The sequence below is a fragment of the Lissotriton vulgaris genome, chromosome 2_2, assembly GCF_964263255.1.
Source record: "Lissotriton vulgaris chromosome 2_2, aLisVul1.2, whole genome shotgun sequence".
Lineage (NCBI taxonomy): Eukaryota > Metazoa > Chordata > Amphibia > Caudata > Salamandridae > Lissotriton > Lissotriton vulgaris.
In genome coordinates, this window is record NC_141688.1 from 75,883,916 (window position 1) to 75,899,759 (window position 15,844).

A 15,844-nucleotide genomic window follows, 5' to 3' on the forward strand; every position below is an offset into this window, starting at 1 on the left:
CATACCCGCAGCGGGGGCGGGTCTGAGGGACTTGTTTTGAAATGATACCATTGGTGACATTCATTGCTCTAAAGATGTGGTCTATCTCACAAAAAGAAATCAGGCCAGAGTGTCCATGTGCATATCACCCCTGTTTCACCTTTTATGAAATCATTTTCTTGTCTTTTCTTCAGAACATCCATCACAACCCCTCTCAGCCCCCTGGAGATAGCTTGCGCTGGAGGCCTACGGGGTAGTGTGAAGTTCTCTGTGCAGATCAGTAATAAGAGCATCATTCGTCAAGAGTTAATTCTGGATGCCGAGTGCCCATTTCTGAGATGCCAGACTGAGGTTTGTTCGGGTTTTTGAGGCCTTAACTTTTGCTCTTTTTTTATTTTTAGGTATTTACCTCTCATTCTTGCTAGATCTTCATGATGTTGCAGAGCTGCTTCCTTGCCAACATTTGCTTTAAAAGGTGCTCATTTGTCCTCCCCCCATAGGTGGAGTGGAATGAGTCCCACAAGTTTCTGAAGGTGCAGTTCCCCGTGAAGGTCAGGAGCGCCAACGCCACTTATGAGATTCAGTTTGGACACCTACAGCGGCCGACACACTGGAACACCTCTTGGGACTGGGCGCGGTTTGAGGTAAGTAGAGGATAGGAGAAGAGAGAGCAGAGCAACTTATCCAGACATGCACATCTTTGTGTTATATAATTTTCTTTTTGTTGTACTCTCCTAGTAATATGTAAATCGTTTCCTACACGGTCTAATTCCCACCTGCTTTAGGTAATTTGCTTATTTATTTCCGATTTTACAGAGTGCAAACCCTGTTGGAGAAGGACATCAGAGTACTTGTTTTACATACATTTGAAAAATAAATTTCACGCTCAAAACGCAGGTTTAACAGTCACACAATCTGGACTATTAAAAAAAGAAATCAGCAAGTCAAAATTATTTTCACCTATATGAAACTTGAAAGATTAAGCAGGTTTCAAGCCTGACATGAGGTATAGTATTAGGTATGCATATATGGAGGGCTCTGCTGTGCATATTTAAGTACCGAGTGGCAAAACTGAGAGATGAGACTAGGATTGCTCTATGAAATGTCTGTTGCACTCCATGGTATTAGGCTTTGATTCATTAGATTGATTGCAGGGGAGTACTATTTACTTGGGACTTTAATTGAAGTGCAACTGGCTGAAGTCATCTTTGCATTACCTACAGTACACAGGTTTAAATGTCGGCAGAGCAGATCAGTCTCAAATTTTCCAGATGTCCGTAACTGAGCACCATTTAAGTGTGGTGCAAAGTATCATCGGGTATTACAGCTTTAGCTAGCATATTAACGTTTATGAATGAAGAAAATGTATGTCTCTCTCTTGTGGGATTATTCCTTGTCCCTCTTTTTACGTGTTTGCCAGCTGCATGTAGTTTCTGAGTTCAATGAACTGGTGCTACATTTACATATCCGATGTATGGGTTTAGAGGGAATTGGTGGTCTTTTTCGTTATCTGCCTCTTGCTTTTTTATTTAACCCCTCTGTCAAGTTTGTTATTTTTGCACTCCCATTTTAGCCTCCATTGTGCCTTTTTTACTTACTTTGTGCACTCAAACTCATTCATTTTAGTTCGCTGGTGTCTTTCTCTACCTCACCTGACCCCCTATCTATTTTTATGTTTCGTCTAAGTGAAACTGCGCAGGCTTTTCACGAAGGTGAAAACCTAATGAGAACAGTAGAGTGGCTTTGGGATCCGCCCTCTGTTCCATTGGCTAGCTCCATAAATGGAGGCTAGCCATTGGAACAGAGATCTGTCCGTCATAGCCGGACCAGATTCGTGGGCGTTCCCACGATTTCTTCCCTCTCCACCCTTTTCGCATCGTCATCGCGGCCGTGGGCAGGGTTTATTTTTTTTTGGCCAGGTTTGTTTTCCAGGTTTGTTTTGGCCATTCTGCGGCCGACCGCCAACGGAGGAAGTCCAGGTGAGTGCCTTTTGCCGTTCCCTCCCCCCTCCCGCTGTCCGTGTGCCTGCCCGCCCCCCTCCCGCTGTCCGTGTGCCTGCCCGCCACCCTTCCGCTGTCCGTGTGCCTGCCCGACCCCCTCCCGCATCTTGCTTCCTGCCGTGTCTCAGTGAAAGACCAGTCTAAACTCCGCCCTCCCCTTCCTTGCACACACCGAAGCCGATATTAGTGGCAGCTAGCATAAAGGAGTCTTTATACCGGCTGCAGGGCGGACTGTGTGCCGTCCTGCTGTCGTGCCTCTGCTCCCCAACTCCCCGAGCGTGCTGAATGCTGAAAGTGTGTTTGCTTTCCTCTGAAGGTTGCTAGCTGACCTGAGGTCCGCGGCGGGAGAGGGGGATGGAATACCCGGACGGCCGTAATTAGACCCGTGGGCAAAGTACAGTGCTGCTCAGGGAAGTTTCGACTGCGTCCAACAAACTGCCTCTAGGTAGGTGGCGTAGATATTTTCGTTCCCTTACCGTGTATACTAAGTGCTTTATATTAAACCTGTACAATCTCTGCGTTATTTCTGTTTTTAACCTCAGTGTGAGCTTGTCATCTTTGGTTCATTCAATTAATGTAAAGTATGCTGCCTAGTCTTGTTGATAGCTCTGAGTGCAGTTTTACTGCACGAATTAAACGTACGAGGACTGAAGAGGGAACCATGGCACCTGTCACTTTTTTGCAAACTCGTTCAAACTTTCCGACTCCGAGGACAGCAACAGATGACCTTTACGTTAACTACGTCAACCAACTATATAGAATACAATCGATTATGTAGTTGCAGTGTTGCAGGTTTATAAAACAAACCGTAATACTGCTTATCTAAACCATATACATTTGGTTGTACACACGTTTTCATAGCTAACTGTGTGTGTGCCTGCCTGCCCCCCTCCCGCTGTCCGTTTGCCCGATCCCGCCCCCCCTCCTGCTGTCCGTGTGCTGTTAACCAGGGCAGCACTGGTGACACTACAACTATAGGAAGCTGCACTAGTGATTGTGGAAAGAGTTGCGCCATTGACCGGTGAGAGAGCTCCGCACCGGGAAGGGAGCTGCACTAGTGATCAGGGAGAGGACAGGACTGGTGACACCATGCCTCCGGCCTGGAATCTGCCCTAGTGATCGCGGAAGGAGCTGCGTTACTAGTGACGGGGAGAGAGATTGTTACCGAGGAGTCTGTTGCACTGGTGATCAGGGCGGGAGCTGTACTGGTGATTGGAGAGAGGGCTGTACTGGTGACAAAGAACGAAGCTACACCAGTGACCATGGAAAGAGCTGCACTAGTGACGGGGAGAGAGATTGTTACCGAGGAGTCTGTTGCACTAGTGATTAGGGCCGGAGCTGTACTGGTGAATGGAGGGAGGGCTGTACTAGAGACAATGAACGAATCAACACAAGTGACCATTCAAGGAGCCGCTCTCATTGGTCAGACACAGGACCGCACTAGTGAGCAAGGAGGGAGCTGTAGTGATGACAATGGAGGCAGCTGCACAACAAGTGAACACGGAGATGGCCGCACTGGTGAGAATGAATCGACAGTCCACTGCATTCACAGAGGATCCTGTCCCAGAGACTTGCTTATCCTATATAACGTTTAATACGAAAATTCGCAGCAAGAAGAAGCTGAAATGCCCTTTCTTCCTGCAGTAACCACGGCGATACCCACGATGTTAAGAAACACTCCAAGCAAACCTTCGACACTAGCATCTATTTAACTTTAGTTATATTTTTTGTTTTGTTATATATTTATACAAGTACTCCTAAGACAAAGAACGTTTTGTACATAGGGCTGCATTTGTTTGAAGCACTTTGGTGCTAACAAAGGCTTTGTTCGCCCTATATAAAACTAAACTGTCGTGAAAATGAAGAAAGCCATCCTTGAGGACCCTTGGGAATAGTTTAACTGGTAACCACTGAGGGAGTTGCGTCACAGACCATGGAGTAAGCTGCAGTAGTGACCACGGAGAAGGCTGCACTAGCGACCTTGATGAAGGACGTTGCACCGGTGCCGATTGAGAAAACTGCACTAATGATCAGGGAGAAAGCTGTTCTGGAGCTCATGGTGGGAGCTGCACCAGTTACTAGGAATACATCTGTTTTAATAAATGTAGGTTACTACCACGAATGACACAACAATGCATACCTTTACCACATATGCAAACAACAGACTTACACAGAAATGAGAATTACCACTACCAAACGTACAACAACAACGCTTTGCAACAACATTACAACACCTTTATTCCCAAACATTAACACACCATAACAGTTGCGGCTGTGTGTGTGTGTGTGTGTGTGTGTGTGTGTGTGTGTCTCTCTGGGTGTGTGTGTGTGTGGTAGTAATTGCTGTCTGCTGAGCTCGTCCGTAGGGTACAATAGGTCACACATTTGCGAGAGATTAAGCTAATGGCAATGTAAATGACAATGCCATTTATTTATCTGTTTTCAAAACCAACACATAAATACTAAATTTGTCATTTACAATGCCAATAGCTCTAACTTTTCCAAAGGCGAAACCATTGCATTGTAAATGCTTGTTAGGTCTCGCATCAGCGAAAGACCTATTGCTGCCCGTATTTGGGAATGTGGACACGAGAGGGGCACGAGCGCAGAGCGCAGATTTCACCTCGTGGGTGCGCACGGCGCCGTGCCCCTCTCGTGCCTCATATTCCCATGCGCAAACACACTCACACAGCCACACTCACGCATGCGCACATACACAGCCATACACAGGCACACACACACTGCATACACACACGCACCCCCCCTTAAACAGACACACGCAGACAGACGCACGCACGCACAGACACACTCGAACAGACACACGTGCGTACACCCCCACCCCCACCCCCACTCACCGGGCTCCTCTCCTCCTAGGCATGTTCGCCCCTTTCCGATGTTCTTCCCGACGGGACTTCAGCTGCCGGACCTGGTAGGGCGGGGGCTGCCCGCGCATGCGCAGCATTTCTAACCGGGGCTCTTCAGAATAAAAGTTAGAAATCCCGCGCATGCGCGGGCAGCCCCCGCCCTACAGCTGACTAACTTCTTCACAGCAATAAAATAAGAGAACAGCATGTGTTCTGTAGTGAACAGACGCAGTTTATTTAATTTTAAAACCCGACTTACTGCATATTTACTTAGCCGATGGGGTTCAGAAGAGGCCTCTCACAGTTCGCTGTCGGTTTCGTTTTGAGTCACCCTGTTGACGAGCACAGCGTCGGAGCACAGGTAAAGTCCGCGCTATATAATGTTTTTTTAGGTCGAGCTACAGGTCGCTAGTGGCACCCCCCTTGTTTTTTTTTTTTTACAGTTTGCAAAACCTTCAGAGAGTTCGGAGGAATATATGAGGCTTGTGTGTCTGAGAGACGGGCATATGGGTGTTGTATTCAGAACCTCAGAATGTTTGTGGCAGGGAGGTGGGATTTGTGTGAGGTGGGCGCCTTTTTGACTGAATTCGCATGGGAGCGGTCTCACCCGTGAGGGGTGTCTGTGGTGGAGTGTTCGCGGACCTCTCCGAGCGGGGACGTCCGAGATGGTGTCTGTGTGATAGGCGACGTCCGGGGCTCCCTACAAGGTGGGAATGTATCTATTCCGGGCTAGTGGATCCTTCCAGATTTTCCACATGTGTCTAGACAAACAGATCGTTGGTTGGCCGTAAATGTAGTGATGGCCATTCAATTGTGAAGTCACGTTTTTCCTGAAAAAAATACAAGTTTGAGATTTTTCCTCCATTTTTATCGACACTGGGTTTGTTTTTAGCCAGCATATTCAGTCAGCTCTCGTTTGTAGGTAAATAAATCCCCTTGGCATCCTTATTGTTCCACGACATAACAATGCATAATTTTCTTTACTTACCCTTATCCTCAGGAAATTGGTTGCTGCGCGTAATTCAACACCATTCAAAATTCTGTATTGTTTTAAGTCAAACCATATTAGCCAGGAAGCTCTTTAATTAAGCAATGCTTCCTCAGTACGGCTGTTTTTACTCTGACATGTAAACTTGCATTTTTTCCAACGTTTTTGCACAGTCATACTATTTATTTTTTCACTTTTAATTTGTCTCTTCTATTAATGGTGTGAAAGGTCAGCTTGCTGCCCTAATTTTTTTTTTTTTTTTTTTTTAAATATATTTTTATTGCAGGAATCAGTAAATCAGTACAGTAGCGACCAGCATTGTATTATAAGCAACATATACAGAATAAAGCCCTCTGGCCCCCCTCCGTAAAGTCTGTACACAGCCAACCGGCCCCCAACCCTGGGGTCGGGCGGCGAAATGCAACAGGGGTCAGTAGGATGCTGGAGCTGGTCCGGATAATACACTGTCCGTCATCTGCTTTTCCAAACAAACCCAAAACCCCCAAAATAAACCCCCCCCTCAAAATACCTACTAACTGTGAAACCCCTCCCCCACCCCCCCACCACCAGCGCCAGGGAGCTTATCAACATAGGATCTACTATTTGACCCCCGGGGAAGGTAATAGGACTGTCAGTGCTAACGTTCATCGGGACTCGGGGCGAGTCGCTTCTTCACTTTCGGAGTCGCTGGGGGCACAATAATCCCTGAGGGCCTGCACCAGCATTTCCCACTCCAACGCGGCCTCCTGCGCCTTCTCATTACCCTGCCTCCAAGCCAGCTGATATCTCAGCGCGCTCTCTCCCGCCGCCCATTTCAAAAGCTCACTGTGCCATCTGCTGCCTGCCGGACCAGCTCGTGCCTTCCAGTTCCTGGTCACCTCTCGCTTAGCAAGGAGGAGCCCCAGGTCGATAAATTTACTGGAAATTTTATTCCGGGGGGTATGGGGGAACCAGTGTAAGAGCCCCACCGCCGCATCGAATGATAAGCGCCTCCCCGTCACCTCCTCCAGAGTCGTCGCTACCTCCTGCCAGTAGGACGTCAGTCCTGGACAGGCCCATAACATGTGTAGGAGGTCCGCCTCCTGAGCCGGGCATCTATGGCATTCCGCTGAAGCCGTGGCAAAATAACGCTTGATCTTCACCGGGGTCAGGTACGCTCTATGGAGAACATAATAGTGGACCAGTTGGAAACGGGCGCTACGTGTGCCCTTCCAGGCCCGTCTCACCAACTGGGCCCAGGTCGTCTCCGGGATCTCCCTACCAATGTCCTCCTCCCAGCGGGTCCTCAATGTGGTGAGAGGAGCCAATCCCTCTGCTATCAACCTGCCGTAGAGGCAAGTGACCGCCCTCACCGTGCCCGCCGACATCATTACGTACTGGCACACTTGAGACAAGTGGGGTTCCTCCAGCCCGTTCTGCCAGTGTGCCTGGATCGCTCGCACAATGGCCGAGTGCAGCAGAAAGTCGCCCCGGGAGATCCCGAAGCGGTCAATGAGATCCTGAAAGGACAGGAGCGCTCCGTCCTCGTACAGATCACCGACGAGCTGTAAACCGGAATCCTCCCAGGCCGCCAATCGTGACCAATCCCCTCCATGGGGGAGGGCCGTCAGCATCCCCAACGGTATTTCAGGCGCATATGGTGTTCTTAGTTGGCCTCTGGCGTGAGCCCGATTCCAACACAGTCGGATAGTCCGCTCCTCCATCGACAAGTCCCGCAGGACCAAGCGTTGTCGCAGCGCTATAAAGGAGAGAACATGCCTGGCCATACCCGTCCCTCTACCGTCTTCCGGGCCCCTGAATTCCCTGGCGATCTCCTGGGCGAAAGTCTGGAGCTGCGCCGCCAGATAGTACTTCTCGAAGTCCGGCACAGCGAGCCCCCCCTCGTCCTTCGGCCTCATCAGGGTATTGAGGGCCACCCGCCGCCGGCCCGTTCCCCAGAGGAACCCGACCACCATAGAGCGCAAGCGACGAAACGTGGCCGGTGGGACCCAGATCGGCAAAGTTCGGAAGTAATACAATAACCGGGGAAGCGCCACCATTTTGAGCAGGGCGATCCGTCCCGCCACTGAGAGCGGCAGCGTGGCCCAAAAGTCCATGCAACCTCGGAGTGCTCGAATGCAGCGGGCAATGTTCCCATCTAGGAGGTCGGGTTGGTCGTGGTAAACGAATACCCCAAGGTACTTAAAGCAGTCGGGCTCCCATCTGATCTCCCTACTTAGCGCAGGGGTGGGGGTACCCCTGCGTACCGGAAAAAGACAGGTCTTAGACCAATTCACTCGGAGGCCTGAGACCGCTCCGAACTCCGTGAGCGCCAGTTCCGCTCCCCGCAAAGCGTCGACCGGGTCCTCCAGGAAGAGCAACAGGTCGTCCGCATATAGCGAGACATAATGCGGGCCCGCAGCCGTCCATAAGCCCGTATAGTGGGCTCCCGAGCGAAGGTGCATCGCCAGTGGCTCCACCGCTAGCGCAAAAAGAAGCGGGGACAAGGAGCATCCCTGCCGCGTGCCTCGTTCCACCGGATACCGCGATGAAATCAATGGGCCCGATCGGACCCTGGCCGAAGCAGAAGCATAAAGAACCGCGGTCCATCTGACAAATCCCTCCCCGAGGCCGAATCTCCGTAACACCGTGCAGAGGTAGTCCCACTCTAGGCTATCAAAAGCCTTCTCCAGGTCCACCGACAAAACTACCGGGGACGGGGCATCCACAAATGGTTCCCCAAGCAAGCGGAACAACCTTCGAATATTCATAGTCGTGTTCCGCCGTGGGATGAAGCCGGCCTGGTCCTCATGCACTAGGGAATTCATATGTCCCAGCAGCCTCGAGGCCAAGATGCTGCTCAATATTTTGTAGTCCACCGTCAACATTGATAGGGGACGGTAGGACCCCGGGTCGGATGAGTCTCGGCCCGGTTTGAGGAGAGGAACCACCAACGCTTCACACATCGAGCTCGGGAGTCGCCTTAACCTCTTCGCCTCCCTGTAGACCACCAGTAACCGAGGGGCTAAGAGGTCAGCGTAAGCTGCATAGAACTCCACTGGTAGGCCATCTAGGCCCGGGGTCTTGTTCCTCGCCATCCGTTTGATGGCCCCGCGGATCTCCCCCAAGTCGATATCGGAACCCAGAGTTTTCGCCACTTCCTGCCCTACTGTGCGGAGCTCCAGTGGGCGAAGATAATTGTCAAGCCGGTCTGGGTCACGTGCGGAGCGACTGCGGTATAAACATTCATAATAATGCCGGAAGCAACTAAGAATCTCCGGTTGGGTGCATACCTCGGTCCCGTCTGCTCCACGCATATTCGTCGTCGTCTGGGACTGGCGCGTAGGGTTGGCCAACCACGCCAGCAACGCACTCGACCTGTCTCCCTCCGCGATAGACCGGACCGTATAGGCCTTATAATCAAAACAGCGGAGCCGTTCGACCTCCACCGCTACCCTCTCCCTCGCCTCCACCGTTTGTGCTTGCAATTCCGGGTGTCCGGGGCGGCTAACTTCAAGCTCGCGGAGTGCCCGGTCCGCTGTGTCTAAATCAGCCAGGATGACGCGCCTCATGCCCACCTTCTTAGAGATACAGTAGCCCCTCACCACTACCTTAAAAGCATCCCATTCGAACGCCCTAGTACTCGCGGAGCCGCCGTTGGACGCAAAATAATCCGATATTCTCTCCCCCAGGTCCGCCTTGAAGACACTGTCCTCGAGGATCTCGGGTCTCATCTTCCAGGTGGGTACCGCCGGCGTCCCAGGAAACCAACGAATGTCCAGCAGGAGGGGGTTATGGTCCGAGATGGTCCTCGATAAGTACTCTGATCGGACCGCTGCCGAAACCAGTTCGGGCGAACCAAGAAAGCCATCTAGCCTGACATGCAACTCATGGAGGCTCGAGAAATATGAATAATCCCTAGATGCGGGGTGGTGCGCCCTCCAGATGTCCGTCAAACCCCAGCGGGTCTGCCAATCCTGACGACCCTTAGCCGTGCGACGGACCGGGGAATCGGGGAGCGGGGGATGCGAGCGGTCTATGTCCACATCTACTACGGAGTTAAAGTCTCCCCCCAACAGGAGGGGCCCGGCGAAAAAGTGGGCCAACGAGCCCGATAACCTGGAAAGGAAGGCAGTCTGGTCTACATTAGGAGCGTACACACAGCAAACGTTCAGGTCCCTCCCTCCTAGAGTGCCTGAGATGGCCACGAAACGCCCCTCTGGATCCAACACTGTCCTCGTGACCTGGAAGGGGACCCCTGCCCTGATCCATACTAGCGCCCCCCTGGCATAAGCAGAGTACGACGTGGAAAAGACCTGCCCCCGCCATCTACGCTGAAGCGCCGCCCCTTCCGCCTTGTTCAGATGCGTTTCCTGCAGCAGCGCCATTTGCACTCCCCTACGCACTAAATAAGCATGGACCTTGTGGCGCCTGGACATAGTGTGAAGCCCCCTCACGTTCCAAGTAACACATTTCAAGTTAGCAACATCAGCCATTGTCCCAGATTGTTCTTGCACAGTCCCCCCATCTGGGTCCCCACAAAGAAAAAGCATCAATCCTCCCAGCGCTGATGGCGGCCATTTTCCCCAACCAAAACCAAACCACCCAAGAACCAACAAAGCCCCCCCCCACCCACCCCAGAACAGGACCCAAACTGCGCCATCTAGATCCCATCCAAACCTCGTCGTACATCAACCCCAGAACCCCCACTACTCCTACGGTCGCCACCGTAGGAAGGCCTTATGGGCCAGGTGCGGGCTGGGCGGAGGCAGTGGGCCCTCGTCGCCCAGGCCACCAGGACTATAACAAGCCCCAAACAGTGACAAAACCTTCCGGGGCAAAAGCAGAGGCCCCCCAACCCTCTCTCCCTCGTTGTCAGCAATAAAGGACGGCAACCGCCTCCCCCCTGCCGGGCCCCCACCCAAAACAAGGCCGTATACCCCGTTGCCTTGTCCATCTAGAAGGTCCTCCACCGATTTCGGTGTGATCACCGGTGTATGGGTACTATCTGCCACTGAATCCTCCGAGTCCGACGGTGCCCCCTGAGCACCCGGGTTTTCTTCCTCCTCGATGGCTTCGTCTCTTGCTCCCGACAGTTCCGACAATACTTCCAACACTCCCCTCCGTTCCGATGATGTCTCCGCAGTCGAGGGCCCTCCCGTGCGGCCGCGGCGATTCCTGACCCTCTTGGATCGCCTCCTTTGTTCCGGCTCATCCGCCTGTTGGGACGAGGAGCCAAAACCATCTTTCCCTGTCCGGTACAGTTCGAGCCAGTCACAGACCTCCTCCGGGGTGTCTAAGAACTGGGTTTTGTCGTCGACAATGATGCGGAGCCTTGCAGGATATAGGAGTGAATACTGAATGCCCTCGCTCCTGAGTTCGCGCTTAACCGCTAGGAAGGAGAACCGCTTGCGCTGCGTCTCGTAGGTGTAATCAGGGAAGATGTTCACCTGACTGTTCGCAACTTGGAACGGGCCATTGTGCCTGGCGGCATTGAGGATTAAGTCCCTGTCCCGAAAATGCAGCAACCGCGCCACCACCGGCCTCGGGGTACGTCCCTGCTGTGGGGGCCGTGCTGGGACTCTGTGGGCCCGTTCTAGAGTGTAGAAGGAGGACAGACCCTCCGGGACCACCGTGTCTCGGAGCCAGGTCTCCAAGTATCGCACCATGTCGCCATCCTCGATCTTTTCCGGCAGGCCCACCACTCGGATGTTGTTCCTCCTGTTGCGGCCTTCCGCATCCTCCGCCCTCCGTTCGAGGGTCTCGATTCGGGATAAGGCGTCCTTTATCGTCGCAGCCAAGGTTCGCTGCGCCGGCTCCAAAGTTTTCACCGTGCCCTCCACCTCCTTGACCCGGTCTGAGAGTTTGCCATGGTCCGCCTTGAGGAGGCCCAGGCTCGTCGCCACCTGAGCAATGTCCTGTTGGAGGGCCGATCTCGTAGCCTCTATCGCCTCTAGGACACGGTCGAACTGTTGCTGCAGTGGCGCGCTACCAGAACTTTTTGGGTCCCCATGCTCCTCCTTGTCCTGGGCTTCAGAGTCCGAGGTGGTCTGGTTGGATCCCTTGGCTCCTCTAGGTTTCCCCATGCTGCCAGGGGCACTCCGTGAGGGTCCCGGAGTAGGTGTCTCCGTGTACAGGTGTCGATCACGACCTTCCCGGGTGCTTGTCCTCAATTCGGGTATGGGCGATCTCCTTCTCCAGAGCCTGTGGAGACTCCGCCGCTTCGGCTCACGCCACCGCCACGGCGTCCGAGGGCACCGATGAGGGGGCGGAGACAGCCGTCGCCGAGTCGGGCAGACCCGTTCACCCACTATAGCCCCGGGGTGAGGGCCACCAACTCCCTCGGATGATCTGTGGCGCCAGAGTGTCGCGCCTCCCATGTAGTTGGACTGGCCAGGAAGACGTAGCTAGTTGCGGAGTCGCGAGGTGGGCCACCGCTTGGATCACAGGGCGTCCGTTCCCGGTGCCCTCCAGTGCGCGGGCACCCGTCCGGCCGTCCAACCGAGTGCAATTCCGTTGCAAAAGGTCCAATCCTGTAAATGTCCAATGTCCAGAACAACCGAGGATGGCGAAGCCGGGCGCCAGTCGACACCCGCGACACCTCTTCAACTCAGTAGTTTCGATCAGGGGGACAAAGGAGTCCGGGCGCCATGTTGGGTCGCACTCCGCAACTCCGCAAACTTCGGTATTACTTCGGAGCAACCCTCGTCCAAGCTCCACCAGGGCCCCCGGCAGGTTGCCGTCGGCACGCTCAGCAGAATGCGGGGTCTGGGGTGCCCCGCAGCCTCCGAATTTCAGGATAATCTCGGGCTTAGTCCCGGAGCCGAGCTCTCAGGCGACCATCGCCATCGGCGCCCAAGCCACGCCCCTCAGCTTGCTGCCCTAATACAGAAACTTTGCTAAATTATGCTTAAAGGTGTGAATGTTGTTTTCAGTAGCGGCAATTTGACCTGAAGGTTTCGGAGAGCTTTACAAGAGGACCACTTGCTTTACAGACGGACACATTCATTTTGATCGTTTTGTTTGCACAGGGAGAATAAGTGATTTGCCCAGAATCCCAGGATATAGAGCGTCCCTGTCGATACTCAAGCCCAGGTCCCCTGCGTCGAGGTCGACCGCTCTAGCCGTTAGGCCACAGGATTACCCTCGTCTGTTTTTGTCATGTTTCACCCTTTCTTTGCTGGTTGTTGCCTACATACTTATAATGATTTAGTGACAAATAACGTTGAGCCTAACTGCCGTCAATGCTGTGTTAATAAATTTGCAAATAGCTAAGCTTCTCCCTTTTTATTGAATCGTTTGGATAGACTTTTCATCCATGAGCAAATTGTTACCGGATAACGGCCATTTTCGTGTCTCCTATGTCTTTGCACATGGCCATGTTTGCCCGTATTAATTGTATAGTTGTTACTTATTTGAGTGCTGCTTCTCTAGTGCTGTTTCTGCATAGTGTTTTGAAACGAGTGTAAAGAGGTAGTAGGCACTATATAAGAAGATTCTGACGTCACTACTAGTCAGGTGTACACCTCAGTGCCTGCACTGGCCTGAGGGCGGCGTGCAGTGTGACTGCCTGACCTCCCAGAGCGCCAAGAGGCTGCCCTAACTCGTGCAGCGCCAAGAGGCTGCCCTAACTCGCGCAGCGCCAAGAGGCTGCCCTAACTCGCGCAGCGCCAAGAGGCTGCCCTAACTCGCGCAGCGCCAAGAGGCTGCCCTAACTCGCGCAGCAGTCCGTAACACAATTTGAGCCAATGATGAAGAGTAGGTTGAAAGGAGGTTGAAAAGATGAACCACTCCAGCATGGAGATATTATGATGTGTGACTCGCAGATGATTAAGAGAAAGGTTAGTCTACTCTGCAGCACAAGTTCTTCAGCACTGCAAAGGTGACAAAGCAAGGCATAAGCACTATACCCAGTTCCTTTGGGCAACGTAGACTAGACACCACCACGTACAAATTGATTGGGACTGTAGTGACAGCTTGCTGTGTCGTAAGACCTAACAATGTGGTCTTTGTTCCATGCCCTCTTTTCTGGAACTGAAAATGTCTGTCTCTCTCTCCATCTCCCTCAATATCTAGTCCTGCTCAGAGGGTCTATCTAGCTAAGCATGGAATATATTGTAGTCTCTCAGAGATGCTGCATCAGAAGACTGGGTGACAAATCAGAAGACACTGGGGATGAATTCTGGGAAGGAGGCAAGATAGCGCCACTCAGCCTGGAGAGGTGGAGCAGAAGCAGACATCCTTTTTCAGATTAAGGATTAGGCAGTCACGCCTCCTCTCCTGCGCACTGGTTGCAAGCTGAGAAGACCTCGGCATAAGGAGCTGCAGCCCAGCAGAGGATCCACACCCAAACAAGGTCCCCTTAGAAGGGATCAGTGTCCTTTCAGCAGGCTTTGATAAGCCCTTCAATCCTCATGGTGGCTTAAAAGTAGAGTTACACTTGATCAACATGCCTAGTGTTCTATCATCCTATCTAAAGTGGTAGTTTTTCCAATTATTTTCGATTGGTGACTGATGGTGATCTTAAGACCACAGCATTTAATCAACTAGTGTGATCATTTGAGGTCTTGCTCTGACATATGACCCTTAACACAACAACTAAGCTCAGTAATAGAAAGATGCTGAGCGAGCCTCTGATATTTCCGGATTGGATTTTTATCCAGATGTGTTACAATACGCTTCAAGCGCACTCAAATTAACTTGACTGACAAGAACGCAGAAACACATGTCCGGAGATACAGTGAATTGGCTGTACTAACAGTTGACAATCTCTGCACTACTTGTGAGTAATTTAAATTAACCGTAATGTGGACCTGTATCTACCATATGCATCTGGGAAAGTTGGTGCTCATTTGCCAAGCAGTATGCTCCCATTACCGTCATATTTCTAATTGTGTTGCCATTTGATTCTCCTTGAAAGAATCAACCTTGAGATGCTCTCCCTTATTTTACAGAGAGTAAAATAACAATCTTTCCCTTTACTACAAATGTCACCATATCCCAAACCAAAGATACATTGTGTTCAGGCCCCAAAGGATCCACCTAGGACTGTTGAGTTTCTTTCACATTTTAGTTGACATACGAGTCCCTATCTAGTAGGGAAATAATAAGTACTGAATTGTGTATGTGTTTGACTGGATTCCAATGAGGGAGAAGTAAGGAAAATATAAATTATTGATTGTGTTAACTAAATCAGCTAGATATGTGAGCCCTATCATTTGGGTGCTGAATTCTCCACAAAATGACCAGAGTACCAAATCTTTTTATTTTCCTATTTTTAAAGATAGATATCTTTATTTTTAGTCTAGCTGACATAGGAATCATAATTAAAAGCTAGTCTTCCTATCCACCTGCAATTATTCTGGTTAGTATAACATTAGTATGTCTCGGAAGTGTGCAGCATCTCTAAAGCACTTAAGTCAAAAATGCTTTGTGAACAAATATGTAGTCAGGTTTGCAGATGTTGTGACAACCCAGTAATCTAGTGATGTTCCTTTCTCCCTGCAGGTGTGGGGTCATCGATGGATGGATCTGTCAGAACACGGCTTTGGTGTCGCGTTGCTCAATGACTGTAAATATGGGTGCTCTGTGCATGGCAACGTATTGAGCCTCTCACTGTGAGTGATACTTGTGTTCATGGAATGATGGTAGTGAGGTCCATGCAGGGTATCAGTCCTCAGCGGATGCAGGGTCTCAGTCCTCAGTTGTGAGAAACTAGATTCACACATGCCAATGTTGTATTAGACAGGCTCATGCAAGATGCCTAAAATCTGTATCTGCCATCATCCCCCCAAGCGTCTTGATAGGTTTATGTTAGCCTTTTCTGGATAAAGTATACCTGTTACATGATCTTGACTTGTAGTAGTTTGTGCCTGTAATTGTAGGAAGCCAGTGTGTTTGATCCCTAAGGTACTGTTATTCATAGTCAAGTATTTACTTCATGGTAACCCTTTCCGAGCTTTATCAACTTGTAGCCATCGTCTCAGTATAAACAATGTATTGAATTTCTATTTAGCACAAAGACCCTCTCTCCC

General features: G+C 51.2%; 1 protein-coding gene across 1 annotated transcript in view; it reads left to right on the forward strand.

Annotated features, from left to right (window-relative positions):
* MAN2C1 (mannosidase alpha class 2C member 1) overlaps window positions 1–15,844 on the forward strand; it is a 362,406-nt gene that overhangs the window by 309,665 nt on the left and 36,897 nt on the right. The window contains exons 20-22 of the mRNA XM_086959311.1: window positions 174–330; window positions 480–623; window positions 15,318–15,427. Coding sequence (XP_086815437.1) covers window positions 174–330; window positions 480–623; window positions 15,318–15,427 — 411 coding nt within the window. The remainder of the gene's footprint in view (window positions 1–173; window positions 331–479; window positions 624–15,317; window positions 15,428–15,844) is intronic.